The sequence below is a fragment of the Tauraco erythrolophus genome, chromosome 10 (assembly GCF_009769465.1).
Source record: "Tauraco erythrolophus isolate bTauEry1 chromosome 10, bTauEry1.pri, whole genome shotgun sequence".
NCBI lineage: Eukaryota > Metazoa > Chordata > Aves > Musophagiformes > Musophagidae > Tauraco > Tauraco erythrolophus.
Window position 1 is genome coordinate 19,849,233 of NC_141474.1, and position 17,126 is coordinate 19,866,358.

The 17,126-nt window shown below is 42.2% G+C and overlaps 2 protein-coding genes across 2 annotated transcripts; one reads left to right on the forward strand and one right to left on the reverse strand.

Annotated features, from left to right (window-relative positions):
* Positions 1 to 694: 694 nt before the first annotated feature.
* Positions 695 to 4,517, forward strand: GNG5 (G protein subunit gamma 5). Its single transcript, XM_086617311.1, has 3 exons — positions 695 to 827; positions 1,933 to 2,088; positions 4,271 to 4,517. The coding sequence occupies exons 1-2, from the start codon at positions 747 to 749 to the stop codon at positions 2,056 to 2,058; spliced, it is 207 nt and encodes a 68-aa protein (XP_086473437.1). The 5' UTR covers positions 695 to 746; the 3' UTR covers positions 2,059 to 2,088; positions 4,271 to 4,517.
* Positions 4,518 to 5,545: 1,028 nt separating this feature from the next.
* On the reverse strand, positions 5,546 to 11,219 carry RPF1 (ribosome production factor 1 homolog). Its single transcript, XM_086617320.1, has 9 exons — positions 11,058 to 11,219; positions 10,902 to 10,958; positions 9,991 to 10,071; positions 9,511 to 9,606; positions 8,649 to 8,802; positions 7,978 to 8,060; positions 6,898 to 7,079; positions 6,691 to 6,817; positions 5,546 to 5,921 (listed from the first exon to the last, which is right to left on the reverse strand). The coding sequence occupies exons 1-9, from the start codon at positions 11,217 to 11,219 to the stop codon at positions 5,880 to 5,882; spliced, it is 984 nt and encodes a 327-aa protein (XP_086473446.1). The 3' UTR covers positions 5,546 to 5,879.
* Positions 11,220 to 17,126: the final 5,907 nt, after the last annotated feature.

Genomic DNA, 17,126 nt, shown 5'->3' on the forward strand with positions numbered 1-17,126 from the left:
AAAGGGACAGTTATTGTGAACCACAGCCAAACCACGTGCACAGCACGTTGCGCCAGACACAGTATTCCAAGGAAACCTGACTGTGCTGAGCAAACAAAAAAATCCTTTCAGAAACCATGGTTCTGCCCTAACTTCGTCAAGACTTTTCTCAGTGCTCCCACTTTGAAGGCCCTTCCAGCACCTGAGAGGTTACAAACCTCATTCAGATTTTCAGCCTCCTGAACGCTGCTTCGAAGTCACCTTTTCTTAAGGGCAAGTGACCAGCCCTTCCAGATGACCCTCCAGGTCTCGCCCTGGCTCCGCGCAGTGGAATTAGGTGTCCGTATTTGTCCCGTCACAGTTACATCGCAACAAGCTCTCACAAGAACACCCATCGCTTCTCCACAGTTACTCCCAACCACAGACAGGGCAGGGCAGGTCGCAGCACAAGTTCTTCCCACTAGTCCCTGTGTATCTATCGTATTTCCGTGTTTCCAGGCGGTTCCCCCTTGCCGGGCACACCGAGCCCGCAGGCGAACACCCCCGAACCACCACCGCTCGTTACAAACCCGACGGGCGCTCGGTCGCCGGGCTCGGGCCGCCGCCCGCCAGCGGCTCCGCAGCGCCTCCCGCGGCGGCGGCGACCCCGGCCCCGGCCCTTCCGCGCGGCGGCGGCTGCGCAGGCGCCGCCGGGCCGGAGAGTTTGGGACGCGCCGGGAAGTTGGGCTGGGTGTGCCGCCGCTGCAGTGCCCGCCGCCGCTACCAACATGTCGGGCTCCTCCAACGTGGCGGCCATGAAGAAAGTGGTACAGCAGCTGCGCCTGGAGGCCAGCGTGACCCGCGTGAAGGTGAGACGCGGAGCCGGGCCGGGCCGGGCCGGGGCGAACGCGCCGCCATTACACCGCCCCGGCGGCCGCGCCCCGCGGCGCTTCTCGGGCCGCGCGGCGGGGTAAGGGCCGGGCTGGGGCAGCCAGCTCCGACCTGCCCCGCCCTGCGCACAGGCTGTAGCCGCGGGGCTCTGCCGGGCCTCCCCGAGAACCGGGGCGGCTGCGCAGCTGCGTCCCTGCCCGCTGCCGCCGCCTCCCCGGAGCTCGGCCCGCGCGGGGCCCGGCCCGCCGCGCCCTTCCGCATCTTGCGGGCTCGCGGGACCCCCGGGGGCCGCTCTCCGGCCGAAGCGCTCCCCGAGGGCACGGACGGGCGCCGCTCGCCCCTTTCATTTCCCTGTTCCGAGGAGCGCCTTCGTGCATCAGAGCGGTGAAAAGGGCAGCTCGAGCCGGGGCTCACCACAGGTTGCCGTGGCTGGCCTGGCCCAGACTCTGAAGCGGGGCTTCGCTGCCAGACGCACTAAGTGCGTTTAATTTGTGCATTTTCGGGGTGAGACTGGGCCCTGTCAAGTTAGAGAAACTCTGGGTAAACTGGAGGTACAAGATACCAGTGAAGATGCTACTTTCTGAAACTCTGATCGTTCTTTTTTATGAGTACAGAGTTACAAGAAAGAAAAGCAAAACGAATCTTTTCACTGTTCTGTTTCTAGGGAGGTACAGCCTGCCAAAAAACCCAAACACTCTCTCATCGAAAGGGTGACTTTCCAAAGGAAGATAAAATGCCAGTTCAGTCGAGTAGAGCATCTTAAACTGTAGGTTGTATTTGTAACGATTTATGCTAGAACAAGGATCTTCATGTATTTAACAAAGCCATCTCCAAGATGTTGCTCATCTTTCACCCTTCAGGCTTAGAAGTTTAACCTGAAAGTTGTCCAAATTAATTCTTATTCCCATATTGCACAACTTCTTGTCTTTAAGAAACAAAAAGTTTACGATGAAACTGTTGTATAAAATCTACTTAAGCTATATTACAGAATCATTTAGCAGTGCTCTTTATACTTTTTGATGCAGTTATATCCTCAGTGAAGAGTGTTCAGTGAATTCTAACACCAACTTTTATTGTGACTAGGTTTCTCAGGCTGCAGCAGACTTGAAGCAGTTCTGCTTGCAGAATGCACAACATGATCCCCTACTGACAGGAGTATCATCAAGTACAAATCCTTTCAGACCCCAGAAAGTTTGTTCATTTTTGTAATTACGTGAACTACTTTGAGATCTTTCAGTGGTAAGTTCTTTAATTATGATTCATAAACTGTTTTGTCATTAAAAATAGCTGGCTTTAAATGAGACTGCCTGTATTTAAAGTATTCAGAAGAGACATCTGACTTGTGCAGCTGATGTTGGTCTAGATCCCCATTTTTGGCCCCTCCTCCCCTATTCTGCTTATAGCTCTGTACTGGACAGATGTGGTTCTTAAGTATTACAAGTAACATTTAGCTGTTACAGAGCTTCCACCAGTTTATGTTGCTGCAGCAAAGTAATAGTGGGGCGAGGTGTGACTAAGCTGCTATTTGGGACTAACCTGGCTGTACAGTAATTCTGCTGATTCTTCCTTCTGTGTAAGGGGATTATTTCCCTTTTCTCACATAGGATTACTTGCCTGGCAGCATACATGGTGAATCCTGATTGGGGCAGACAAAGCAGACTTTAGTTCTTAAACTTTCAAAGAGCACTTCCAAAGTTAGGTTAGTGGTGGTCTCCAAGTAGAGCACTGTCCCCTATAGGACACACCCTCTAAGCCAAAAGAACAAAGGTGTGTAGTCCAAGAATTGTATCAAGGCCCGTACTTCACTCAAATAAGCTACTACACAGGTAGCAGTTTAAATAACTAGAAACTGTTGAAAACTCACTTGGATTTTCATTCTGAAACTTTTATAGGATCATTAGCACTACTGCTATCACTATGAAGACTACGAATGTGGCATTCCTTGAAAATTCTGGTGGTTAGATTTTAGGCTAAGCTATTTAGAAGGGTGAGATTTAGATCCACAGTAGTCTCACCGAGACTCAGAGTCACAATTATTTCATATTTTGTCCACAGTAAATGCATGATAATTTCACCATGTCTCTCTTCTCATTGCCCCTTGACTTGGATCTGTTGGGAGTGAGAACATATACGTTATTTTAAAGCACCTGATAGGCAATTAATCATAGTTCACAATACTTAGAAATATCATAGCAAGTCTTAACCTTAAAGAATTGGGGTTTTGTAGCTGACTTACATCACCTTTGAATTGATTTAAGTTGTCTTATTTGAGCAGCAGAAAGGTGACCACAGTCAGACTGAGTTGTTAAAATTGTTCTTCAAAATTTTCTGCCCTCAAGCAGACTGTAGAAAGCTTCCAAAAAGTTTGTGTATAAATAAGGTGGTTCATGCTAGTAAAGACCAGAGTAGTAACAGTATAGAGGTTGATGCTTAACTATTTAACAGAGAGACTTCCATTGTTTTGAGCAATGAACTACAGCAGTGTAACTGAAATGTGCTTTAGAGTTGTTGTAGCTATTAAAAGATACTTTTGTTGTGAATTTTATCAACTATTCTTATTAAAAAGATATTATTCTTGGATGCTGACTTGTGTTCACACTGCCATAGCTTCAGATTTAAGCAGTAATTCAAGGAAGAAATCAGATCATCTGTAAGCATTATAGACTGATAACCTATAAAAAGCCAAATAAAGTAATTTAATCAGTGACACAAGCAGTTCACCACTGAGCTTTGGCAAGGTCTACTAATTCCTGGGTGTGGATGTCAGGAAATAACATTTCCTCTGTCTTGCACACACGTATGCATACATAGGGCATAAAAGACTTAATAATTTTTTCCTCTGTTACAGCCCTTATCTTCCCTTTCTGATTTTGGAACAGAGCACTTGTTTCTGCTGATGTTACAGGCAAAAGTTGTTAAAACAGCAGCTTTAGTTACACTACCTATATGGAAAATTTCTGTCCTTCACTGTATCTCTTGCAAGCACTTCCTCAAAATGGGCAATTTCTTAGTTGTAACCCTGGTTTTCATGATAAGCCAAGAGTGTTCATATTTGGACAGTCAGCACCACCTCTGTGGAGTAAAGAGGAAGTGTAGTTTGTTAGTTACACAGACTGCCCCTGCTTTTCAAAGGCAAAGTAGATGCCTGGTATTTCTGTAGGCACCAAGTGACCAGGAACAACTTTCTCTGTCCAGGAGGCACTAAGCTTCAGTTTTTTTGTAACAGCTTTGATTATCTTCATGTACCCTTGGGGATAGCTTCATGAAGTTTATTTTATAAACTAAGAGTTTAATAAAACAGCTGTGAAAAAGGAGGATTTTTCCTAAATAGCTGTCCTTAGCATACTCTGAAGGTACATGTTCTTAGACATAGCGTTGCTTCGTTTATTATTTCTAACTACATTCTGCTTTTGTTTTTCAGATCTTTTAGCATCTTTTCCTAGCTGCTGATGTGTGTATGAGCAAAGTGCCTCAAGGAGTGGCCTGGTTTGAAGTCTGTACAAAAGCTTAGCTTTAACGTGCCAAATCTAACTGTAAAATTGCTACTGTCGTCAAACCTCTTACCATCTACCTCTCCAAATGAACTGTATGCTAGTTACAATACGTCTGTTTCATAAGGGAATCAGTTTTATATGCCAAGCAAAAAATAAAAAGTGTCTTAAGTCTGATCTTGAAATTACTGTAAGAAGTCAGTTCTGGATATGTTGATACCTTATCAGTTACTGCATCTCTGCAGCAGCTGGAGAGCATATACAGGAGTCTGTCTTTAAATGTTCTGTGCTGCTGCAAGTTTGCCTGGGGTTGATAGTCTTACAGAACAGTGAGACTTCATCAGTACTATACTTAGAACCATAATAGAGCAGGAAAAAATTTTTGGCTGTTAGTTTGTAATTCCAACTATACAACTGTCCCATATCATAGACATGAAATAAAGACAAAGAGTAACTTAATTTTTCTTTGTCTAAAGAGTAATTCTTCCCTAGTTGATTACTGACTTTTTGAGCCATCTTTACTCTCTAGGTAAATACAAAAAACCACGTACAGTGGCATATGAAAAGTAATTCAAAGAAAACTCAGCTTTTTAGCTGCCAGTGAATCTGCAAACTTAAGGCAAAACAGTAGCTTATTCTGCAGGTAATACCAACTCCAGTGTAGCTATGAGGCTGAAGAAGCATTTTTAAGATTTTAATGGGGAAAAACCCTGATGAGAGACCTCACACATTCAACTGAGCAGCGTTTTAGATGAGAGAGATTTTATGTGCTTCCTGTAATCTTGCCTTACGAATTCTTTACCATCAGTGTTTACTTCTTTTTATATACGAGAATATACTGCTTTGGGTATATACCTCTTCTAAATGTGATATTTACAGAAGAGATATGTGTAGGAGTCAAGCACGTTATTTTTGTAACCTCAGCCACATGGCTACTTTATGCAAGATGTTAATAAAATAAAATACCACAGACTTCCTGGATTGCATACAGCCTTCTCAATGTTCTCTAGATAGGAGACCATTTGTGGAAAACTATAACCATACTGTCAGGGAACAGCATACTGTAAGTTACAAAGAGGTTTACTTTATTTCATACCTGATTAATGAAAGATGTCTGGATTTAGCTGCTTAACAGAAAAAAAAAAAGCTTTATAACTAGAAATATTTTATTTTCAGAATATCTTTAACCAAAATATTTACTGTCTTTGATGTTGCAAAGTGTAATTTTTCTCTACAGCACAGCAGCAGTCATGGCAAATCTTCAGTGATAGCTAAATTACAGGCTGCTGTGACATTGCCATAGTTTTTCCTGCTAAAGTGGAAAAAAGAGTCACTGTCCTTGTCATGTTGGATTTAGCTACAACCATAGGAAGAAATATACATCCCACTTGATCAGCTCCTGTAGAAAGTTTTAATGCAGTTTGTCTTTCTGCAGACAGATACTGGTCAGTAGTATTATCGTTAGTTAGGAGTCTGAGATGATCCATGGTTCAAGGCAGTTGTATTTCTGGTCACCAGCAGTTGGCAGATAGCTGTCCCTTATAAGTGAAATTTTCTTCTACTTGTGTCCATTTCTCGGCGCTGAAATTTAAAAGAAAAGTTATTAACCAGCAAATTCATGCAACAGAATACGAACAAGGATGACCACTCCAGTTTATAGTAGGTTAGGCAGTGAAACTTGTCAGTTACAGCGTAGTCGAGTCTTTATACAAGGGAGAATTAGAGATTAGTGACTTAGAACTAAAGAACATGTAGCAGTTCTCTGCCTACTAACAGTAGACTTAGTGTCTTTAAAACAAACAAGATTATCAATTTCATTAACTGTACTAGGAGTATTAGAATTCTTTCTTTCTGGTATAGCTTGGATACTCCTAAGTTTTGTCAATCAACTGCAATTCCATGGCAAAATGACTGGAAAAGTATTTATCATTGCCTAGAGTAATACTTCCATTTTACTTCAAGATGTGCAGAGGTCAGTGTTACTGGCCATTCACTATGATTCTTGCACTAACCTTGCACAAAAATGGCTCTAGTCAAGTTTACTAGGCTTCCAATAATAGCTTATACCAGGGGAGCATTTTTCATATTTGCTTGTATCTGTGTATGTAAAAGAAATTACCATGGTATAGTGATATTCATAATCTTTGCCTTTTTTTTTTTTTACTTGCAGCATAGCAGAATGCTTCTACTTTGCGTGTTTCTCAAAATACACCTCTAAGTATTCCAGTTAAACACTTCTGTATCGAGAACTGCATTTATACGGCTTTTCTAGGCTAAGATTTGTGGTTACATTTCAGGTCAGATTTAGTCTCCCTTCCCAAGCAGGACTACTATCATCACTTAGGCATACCTTATGAATCCATTCATACTCTCCAAATTTGGAATCAAAGGTTCCCTTTTGAAGAGACATCAGCTTTAAAGTAAAACGTGGCCCAAGTTCTTGAATTCCCACTTTCTTTTCACTCTTGAAGATATATCTTCAGAAAGAAATAAAAGTAAAAATTAGGAAGTAAGTTACAAAACCATTCTCATTTGTGAGTTTTGTGAAAAACGTCACCTGTGGAATCTGAAGAAGATGTAGTCTCGCTGGTTGTGAAATGTAGCTACTTGTCTTCCAATGAACTGAGGATCATGTGGGAAGAGAGAAGCAAACATGCGACCAATAGAATGTCCGAGTCGTGTTGTAAAATTATTCAGGATGACTTCGGGTGCATGTTCTGTGGGCTCTTTCCCTTTTCGCTAAAAGGAAAGTAATAACAGATAAGAATGCAAAGAATAGATCGAATGCAAAAGGATTTTAATATATTATCAAAGAAGAGTTTCAGTTAAAATAAGGGGAATACAATCAGGGCACACTTCTTGTAACAAGGCTGATAACGTGCCCTCATCATTTTTTCAAACACAAACTAAGTTCATATACAAGTAATGGAGCGGCTGGTAACATAAGGATTTTTGGTTCCACAATATAAACTGAATGAAAAAGCACAAATACATAATTTTACTTTTCCTTTCTCCTGCACCAATTTGCACTCCTGGCAGCACCTCTTATAGCAGATAACACCATCTACCTATCACAGAAGTCTTCTCTCTGTGCTAGTACCAACTAAGAGTGTATGGGATTCTTCTCTAATAAGAACAGATGAAGTTTAAAAATTACTTATTTCAAAAGAAAAACCCACAACATTTTACTGCAAATTATTTAGGGCTAAGTAAGCAACACTTACTACAGAAGAGGTGACAGGGCTGTAAGAAGAAGAAAAACCAGGTTTTATTCAAGACTAGGAACTACACCTATTGAAATCTTTTATACTGCTGATCATTTATATACCCCATTGGTGTATACTATACATTGGGTATTCCCTATTGAGGTAGGTTATCAGCTGCTATTTACTGGCGTGACTATGAGAATACTTGGCAGACAGTTAAAGGAATTCTGCAAATAACCATGAAAATAGAAATATGCTGCTTATGGGAGTAGAATATACTAGTCCTTGGCCTCCTGTTAGCTTACAAAAAACACCTTTACAAGATCAGCTGAATCGTACAAAAGTACAACCAGTTTTGACAGTTCAAGTAGGCTGAACATACTCATCATTGAAAAGAGCTACCCATTTTTTAAATGTTGTTGGAGTCTCACCTTTATTTCTTTACGCAAACGGACACTACTCATTCTAAAATGAGCAGTTGGACCATCAGGTAGATGACTTAAAACAAGACCATCTGTTTGCTGAGTTAAAAAAAAAAAGGCTGGTAAAATTCAACGTGTAATTTACGGAGGAACATTTTCTGTGAAATGCAGTATTGCATTAGAGTACTATATCCATAATCTACGTCTGATTTAAAAGGTTTCATTATATTTTCAAACATACATTCATAAACTAGTTAACTAGTGTTCTGAAATATGTCTATTGAATTTTGTTTCAATAGCTGACCAGAGTTATCTTCTATCGCTTTCTCACTTATTAATTAGTGATGTTTTGTCTAGCCAGCAAAACTAAATGGAACTTCCTGGTCAGAAAAACTTGTTAATTAATCGAACTCTTAAATTTACTGAAATAATAACAAAGTACATCCATACATTACAAAGTTTAAAAAAGCCAACACACTTTAGTAATTCCAAGTTCCATTAGTCATCAGGTATTCACGTTGGCACAGTGATTTTCAATGTTGTAGTTACACTGTAAGCAACACAGTGAAGAGGAAGAGTCCAGAATAAACTAGATCTTTGATGCAGACTACAGTAATATTTTTTTTCACTAATGGGCCCAGAGCTAGTGTAGCTGTTTTAATAAATACACAAAAGGATACTTGGTATTTTGCGATCTTCATTAATGACCATTAAGTCTGTGAAGTCCCTTGCAATACACTGTGGAATAATTCTTTTCAAAGCCAGTCCTCTCCGATAGTAGACATGCGAGTTAGGTATAACAGAAGACAGTTGTTCACAGAATCTCACTGTTCTCTGCAAAACAGGTTAAGTTAAATTGCCATGTGGTAAATACAGTGCCAAATTCAAACAGTAAGGGAATGGAGGGTTGCTCATTACAACTGCCCTCCCCGATAATATATTGCTTCCAGTATCTCTATAGTGAAGACAAGCTACTAAATCACTGCAGTCAGTGGAAAAAAAATTATTTGCAGTAAAGACTGCAGCACACCAGGGACTTGCTTTTTTGAAAGGATTTTCTTCTCCTCCCTCAATCATAGAAAAGCAGGAAAATTCCAAAAGCATAACCTCCAAACTCATTATTTATTAAGGACATCAGTTTACAAAAAGTTCGTAACATTTCAAAATACAATGTAACTATTACTTCAGGTACTAACATCTGAGTTTCTAGATAAACTGTTTGAGGTGTACTTTTTCCTGTTTTTAAAATCACTTTTTTTACAGTTTTCACAAAGGTCAGCAATCTCCCAATTAGGTAATGCAGATCATTTGCATACAAGAACATACGCATGAGGTTGTTTTTTTGTTATGAAGGAAACAGTGCTAGAGAAACTAATAGATTACATACATATACAAGATTATTCATAGTCACTAAATAAAACAGCAGAAAAAATCCATGTGAAAGCTATTATTTTTAGCTTTAATTTACCAATCATAGTATGAAAAACTTTCTATCTTATAACCAGTTGACTGCTCAGAACTCTCCAAGTAAATCATACGTACCCCACGAGGTCTGTCAGATGTTGTAATAAGAATCTTGGGAACCGTCTGTCTGTTGAAGTATGGTGCAAACTCATCAGTTGCTTCATCAAAAGCAACCTGGAAGAACAGAAGTCTTGTTAATCCACCATATATGAAATAATTGAAGAACAATTGTTCAATCTGATCTAAATTCTGATGAAACTGAATTTAATAGGAAAAATTTAAATTCACAAGATCTATTAATCACCACAGGACGTGGTTTTTACGTTAAGAATCTGATTGGCAGGTTTTACTATCAATAACAGTAATGCAAAAGGTAATTATCTAATGTGGATAATGAAAGAATGACATCACCTCTTAGTGAACCCATCACGTAAAAAGTAATTCATCAACACCTTAACAGGTAAGTGGTGAATGTTAAGTTTCATCAATCCATTTTATATTGCTTCTTGGAAAAAGAAATGGTTAACTTAACAGCCTATGCAGACGTTACGCAGTTACCTCTTCATCATTGGGATCTACAGTTGTTTCATCATACACTCTCTGATTTTCAATAGTCTTTGGTATGGCTTTCGGAGGTGCCTAAAATAAATAAGTTTATTAACATAACACATTCATGTAATTTTTAAGTGTATTGTGAAAAACATATACATACTACCATGATATTGTGTATATTTCTACACAGAATTAGAAGTATTATTTATTTTATGCCAGCTTTTAAAAAAGGAGTTACAACATCTCCTTGATTAAAAACATCCACGGGTATTGGGACACCAAAGAGCATCACATGGAGGAGAATCATCACTAGAACAGTGACACTGCTTAATTTCAGTGTAATTAAGAAGCAGAGTTCCAAAATGAAATAAAATTAAAAAAAAAAAAAAAAAAGGAATTTTGTATCCTCTTCCAGGGAAGCAAAAGGCTCTACTTTCAACAGCAACATGGTTTAGCCTTGACATCTACAATTTAATGACTAATAGCCTATAATGTTTATCCTGTTTACTTAATGCTACTCGTGTGAGATTATGGTAACACAGGAATTATAGGTAATACAACTGACTGTCTCCATCTGTCGATATGCTTTTGAAGTAGTTCGGCAATAGGAGCAAAACCCTTGCTCACGGCTAGGCTTGGGAACAGACCACTGGTCTGGGCAGGGTTTGGTCAGCTCTGGTTGTTCTAATTCGTACCGAAATTTAACATTCGAGTATAATCCCTAACGTCATCAACGCAACGCTGCAGCAATCCCATCAGACGGGCGACGCTTTTCAGGAGGGGCTGCCGTTATGCCATCGTGGCATCATCTATCAAGCGATGATGAGTGCCAACAGGCTTTCTCGGCTGATCCGCGGAGAAACCCTCAACTCGCGGCGCCGACGGGCCGTTACCGCGGCGCGCTCCCCCCCGCTTACTTTGTCTCCCAGGGCTTCCCGCTCCTTTCTCCGCCTCTTCTTGACGGCCAGTTTCTCCTAGCGGGAGAAGGAGAGCAAGCCGTTAGCCAGACCCGCCGCCCGGCCGGGGCCTCCCCCACCCTCCGGTACCGACCGCCGCGCCGGGCCCCGCCCCACCTTCCTCTGCTGCTGCTTCCAGCGAAGGAACATGAAGTGCCGCCGCTGCTTGTTCTTGATCTCGGACACGCTGAAGGTCGGCGGGAAAAGAACCCGCTCCGGGGCCGGCGGCGCCCCATCCTGCGCCGCAGCGCCCGGCGGGCCGCGTCCATCGCCAGCCATGCTGCTGCCGCCGGGCGGGAGCTGACCCCTCACCCTTGACCTCTGCCCGCGCCCGCCGGGAGAGCGCGCGCTGCGCCTGCGCCGGGCCGCGGGGCGGCAGGACGGGCTCCCGCCGCGCGTGCGCGGAGACGGCGGCCGCGATGCGCGTTACGATCGCAGCGTGTCCCCTGATCGGGGCCCGCAGTGTCGGCACGGGGAGCGCCCGGGGAAGGCGCAGCGCCGATGGATCCAGATAAACGGCGGCGACGTCGTGGCCCGGTGGCGCGTTGCCGTGTGCGCACGCCTCGCGTGCAGGTGTTTGCTCCCAGTGGGGAGCATCTGCCTAAAAGGAACATTGGGTCTTTTGATGGCAGTGTTCCTGAAAATTATTCCCTTAAAGCCTGTTAAAACTGAGGTTAAAATGAGACGAGAACTCCTGCAACTAAATAAAGAGATTTAATTCATGTAAATAAGGTTTTCTGTTCCTGAGCCGATTTTCCAACCTAGGGGTGTTGCAAGTGTTGCTGCACAGTGAAGAATATACTCTCTTTTGTAGAAATTGAATACTTGGGGATTTTTTTTTTTTTTTTTTGGTGGACTGGGCAAAATTAGAGGTGTTTTTTATCGCCCTGCAAAATTCTGAGCCTCAGTGGGACTGATTAGTTCCATTTATCTCAAGAATGTCTCAAAGCTTGAAATATGTCTACTAATTTTATATACAAATACCATCTTGCGTTACTAAGTTTCTCTTACTAGAAAAGTGAATAAGAAATCTGTTAATGTAAAAAGCGTGAAGACAATGGGAAAACAATCTAGAAATGACCTGAGCTAGACAGTGTCTCAAACCTAATTCTGTCCTATAAACTAGTTTAACTCTGTAGTTCAACTTGCTTCACTGAGGTTATTTCTACTTAAGACAGATGTAAATGAAAGATCAAAGGCCTCATTATGCACAATCCCATATTTTTCTGAGCCTCACTCCCATTTTTGTCAAGAGAAAACATTTCAGCTATCCTTAGTGCCTTAAGGTTAAGTAGTTTCCATGGTAACTAAGGTTTAGGGGATTTAGTTGAGAATATGTTAACCAAGGACTTCCTGTAACTTTATCTCACTAGCTGATTCAGATCTCAGAGGTGGCAAGGGTACCTCCAAGCGTCAGTAGCAGAGATTTTCATCACTGCTGTTAGCAGAGCTATTAGGGAATTATGAGTTATTCATAGTTCATTTGCAATAGTGTTTTTGTTGGGATCATCGCAAACTGATGTGCAACGTAATTGTGTGAAGCTCGCTGAGTGCTTACGTGTGGAAAAACCACATTATCTTTCTCCCTCCCAGCAAGAGGGAAGACAGCCTCCTAATATTCAAAAGCTTTTCTTCTAAGGACTCACAGGAACAAAATAATGATACACAACAATACCAGAACTTACTAGGGCAGGGGAAGGGCAATAAAAAGACACCAGAAACACACTGTCGATTTGGTAAAAGTAAGATCACAAACAAAGAACAATTATAACTTAAATAGAAGGCCCAACTAATAAATGCATGCGTAGTAGTAGTTTACTTTCTTCATAGAGAAGGTTCCAAGGTCTTCTGCTTATTTTAGCTATGAACTCTGTTCTGTGCAAAATAACATTTTAACCAGGATACTCTTTTTTTTCACACTTTATGTAGCACTGCCAGGAAATTGTCTTTTGGAAGAAGCTGCTTGGTTAAAAAAACCCAACAAAACAAAACACAAACAGAAAATACCAGTAGCTTTGATTTGTGTAAACCAACAAGTCAGTTCTCCAGTAGAGAGTGATGAATGAGAACGAGAACATTTATTCCATGTCTGCACTGAGGAATTTTGGAGGAAACCTTTCTGTGAATTACCACTGACCCAGCTGCAGTAGCAGAAGCATCATTTTGAGTTGTATCAATAGAGCACTGGGTTTTTTTTTTTCTGTTCTGTCAATTCAAACAATTGAAAAATATCTTGAGATTAAGTTGAAAGTTAGAAATTCAGCTAGAGAACGGAAATTAAGTTAGAAAATATTTATGGAAGGAGATGAGAAAAGAGGGTAAGGTGCCTCTGGATTCAGGAATTTATTAGAACAACTATTTGGGTGTGGGGTTGTTTTGTTTTGTTTTGCTTTTTTAATGCAATAATCAACATTTTGTTGTTTTCCTCATTTGTTTTTCTTAATTTCATTACCTGAAGGTAGATAGGGTATACTACTTGTCTTCAAGATTCATTATGCTGAACAAAATGCCCCAGAATATGCAGTGCTCCAAACCAAACAGACTGCTGTCTATGTTGGAAGAGAGATATGCCCTACAGGCTTCTTTCTTTCTTCCTACAGAATAATGGTTTTCACTTGAAAAATAAAACAAAAAGCTGTTGTATATGTTTATAAAATGGATTCGTTTTGACTGTAGTTACATTGCCTTGTTAATATGGTGAAGCAATTCCCCTTGGAATTAGTATGCTAGAATTCTTTGTGGTGGTTGTTACAACAGATAGCCGCCAATTGGGAATAGTAATTTGAAGATCACAAGATTCATGAGCACAGTTTCTGTAAAGTAATGTCTCAGTTCTAAGGATTCTTGGTATGTTAGTAGAGGACAAGCGAGAAGTGACTGATTTTCCTTTAGGACAAAATCCACCAAGTTATACGGTTGGAAACAGTATTGTCATGGATCGAAAACTGATGAGGAGAGGGGAAATATGAGGAACACGAGGTTACTACAAAACATGAGTAAGAAGTGAGGTGGCTGAAGGTTCCCTCAAGGGCTAGCTTTGCTGAGGTCCACGTTCATGATCCTCAAAACATTCTGCACAATCCCTAGGCTCTCTGAACTTTCTGTTGGTGCTGAAGAATATCTAAACTGTTGAAGTTAGGGCTATGTACTAGTAGCCAAGGTAAGCCAAAGAGTCTCAAACATTGAAACAGCACCAGGCAGTGTGGAGCAGGAGTACAAGCTGGGGCCGTTGCAGGAGCCGTCCTTTGTTCGTCTGCCTGGGAGGGCTAATGCAGAGGAGCAGACTGCTGAAGTAAGACAAGTGTACTCTACTTATTCTTGCGTTCAAAGGTTGTTCTCCCATCCCTTCATGGTGCTGTGTGGATAATGAAGTTGTACCCCAAAGGCCTGCTTTTTGTTATGCCTGTAAGCACCTCAGCCTTCAGACTGCGGAATTTAGTACAGCTTTGATCACATCTGAGCCTTTCCAGGTCCCTCAAAATAGATGTTCTTCGCACTCTTGCTTGCAGCCTCTCTGGTAGGCATTGTCAGGAACTGTCTAACAGCACTGAGTGTAGCAAAGTTAGCGATAGTAGCTTTCCTTAACTGGTAGTTCAAAAGTTACAGTATTCATGTTTCATACAGAAGACAGGACTTTCCAGCCTCTGGAGATTGAGAATAACGTCTTTCAATGGAACAATCAAACCACAAGCCTGCAGGTTTTTCAGAGGTGAGAACTGCCTTCATTCTTCCAATGGAAGCTATTGCTGTGTGCAGAATAAGACACGCAAAATGCTGGACCAAATAGTTAGTGGCTGGGGCACTCTCTTCCTGAAAGGAAGAACTGTTGGATTCCTTGCCAGGTCTCAATATTCTCCCTTTAAAAAGTTACACAGAAAAGCATAAACGAGCTGCAGAGAATGGATTGTAACCAGATTCAGCCTCTAGGTGTGTGCTCTCATCACTGAGCTAAAGAGTCTGGTTCCTTTTACACTCCTGGCCTGATGCTCTGTTGGGCTTTTTGCCCAGTGAAGAAAGGGTGATGTGGTCTCACCAGCGTGGAATATTCAGAGGCTAGTGAGAGATGCTCTGTGTGGCAGAGGAACCTGCATTTGAGTCCACATCTCTGATGCTTATTACGTGTTATTATACGAAGCTATCTGGGATCTCTGCTGTAGAAAAGCCTCTTATTCATCTGGCTCAGTGTAAGCACAAAATAAATGCTAAACTGCTTAGCTCTGTCCAGACTCTTCTCAGACTTGGGCATACCCCAGGCAGTTTCTCCAGGGGAGCATTATGTGGGGGAGCACAGTAAAATTACAAGGTGCCTATATGGGAACTGCGTGGGTAGTTTTCAAGATCATCTGTTTGGGACTCACAGGCTTGCGTTCCTCAGTGGATCTTGTTTACTGTCTTTAATTTCAGTGTTTTCAGTCACGTAGGGCAGTGTCTCTAATGGATAAAATGCGGATCATGCTCAATAAAGTTGGGTGTTATTTAACATTTCAGGATGAAAGCTAGATCATACTATGTGCTCCCAATGCCTGTCCTCATCCCGTAACTCAACACACAAATCAATTATTTTCATACGCTTTTCTGGGTTACTCTTCTTTGTGGTATCTGAGCTATGTACAAACATTGAGGTGTTTATTGGAAAGAAGATATTATGTCTATTACATAGATGAGAAAATTAAGCAAGCTTGCCAAAACAAAATTTGTCAAGTGTGCCTATGAATTTAGAATGCCCGGTGTAAGACACTCAAAGCTAGATATTTTAATAATATTTAGCACCATACGTTCAAACCACAACTATATTCACTTAGGTTCAGAATTAACTTCACCATGCTCAGGATCATTCTAGATACCAGATTCCAGATGTCTCAAGTTCAGCACCCAGCAAAAGAGGAAAGCAGACCCAGTGTCTGTCCCTAAAAGGAAATTAAAGTTTGTCATACTGCAGGTGAATAAGAAGACCACATGAAATGTGCTTAGTTTTCATTCTGTAATGCACTAGCTTTTGAGACTTTCTTTAGGCTCTTCGTGCTTTTTATAGCTTTTGTGTAAAAAGTCCTAGGTTTAAGAAAGCAAACAATGGTAAAAAAGCAAAGGCTTCTCTGAGTAGCAGCTTTATCTTCCAGAGTATTGACACCCCCACTCCCAATAGCTGTCACACCAGAACTTGCCGAGTGCACACTCTGTTACCTCGTCTAGGTCATTAATAGAGACATTAATAGTTTTGGCCCCTGTATGGGTCCCCGAGGAACACCCCTAGTAACCAGCCACCTTTTTGGTGGACTTTGCACTGCTGATCAGCACCCATTTTGCTCCACAGCCCAGGTGATTGTCCTTGTGGTACATTTTCCGCTCCATATTTCACCAATTTGACTGCAAGGGTGCTGGGGGAGACCATGGTTCGGGAACATCTGAGGAACTTGAAGGTGCACAAGTCCATGGGACCTAATGAGATCCATCCGCGGGTCCTGAAGGAACTGGCCGATGAAGTTGCCAAGCCACTGGCCATTGTATTTGAGAAGTCGTGGCGGTCTGGCGAGGTCCCCGATGACTGGAAGAGAGGGAACATAACCCCCATTTTTAAAAAGGGGAACAAGGAGAACCCGGGCAACTACAGGCCGGTCAGCCTCACCTCTGTGCCTGGCAAGGTCATGGAGCAGATTCTCCTGGGAACCATGCTAAGGCACATGGAGAGCAAGGAGGTGGTGGGTGACAGCCAACATGGCTTCACCAAAGGCAGATCGTGCCTGACCAACTTGGTGGCCTTTTATGATGGGGTGACAACATCGGTGGACAAGGGTCGACCAACGGATGTCATCTACCTGGACTTGTGCAAAGCTTTTGACACTGTCCCGCACGACATTCTTCTCTCTAAACTAGAGAGGCATGGGTTTGATGGATGGACCACTCGGTGGATAAGGAATTGGCTCAATGGTCGTACTCAGAGAGTAGTGGTCAACGGCTCGATGTCCATGTGGAGACCGGTCACGAGTGGCGTCCCTCAGGGGTCCGTGTTGGGCCCGGCCCTCTTCAACATCTTTGTCGGTGACGTGGACAGTGGCATGGAGTGCACCCTCAGCAAGTTCGCCGATGACACCAAGCTGTGTGGTGCCGTCGACACGCTGGAAGGGAGGGATGCCATCCAGAGGGACCTCGACAGGCTGGAGAGGTGGGCCCGTACCAACCTTATGAAGT

Excerpts from the sequence above, each read along its gene's own strand:
- GNG5 (XM_086617311.1), top strand. The coding sequence starts at position 747 with ATGTCGGGCTCCTCCAACGTGGCGGCCATGAAGAAAGTGGTACAGCAG. Across the intron at positions 828-1,932 it reads CCAGCGTGACCCGCGTGAAG|GTTTCTCAGGCTGCAGCAGA; the intron begins GTGAGACGCGGA and ends TATTGTGACTAG.
- RPF1 (XM_086617320.1), bottom strand. The coding sequence starts at position 11,219 with ATGGCTGGCGATGGACGCGGCCCGCCGGGCGCTGCGGCGCAGGATGGG. Across the intron at positions 10,959-11,057 it reads GGAAGCAGCAGCAGAGGAAG|GAGAAACTGGCCGTCAAGAA; the intron begins GTGGGGCGGGGC and ends TTCTCCCGCTAG. Across the intron at positions 10,072-10,901 it reads GGGAAGCCCTGGGAGACAAA|GCACCTCCGAAAGCCATACC; the intron begins GTAAGCGGGGGG and ends TATTTATTTTAG.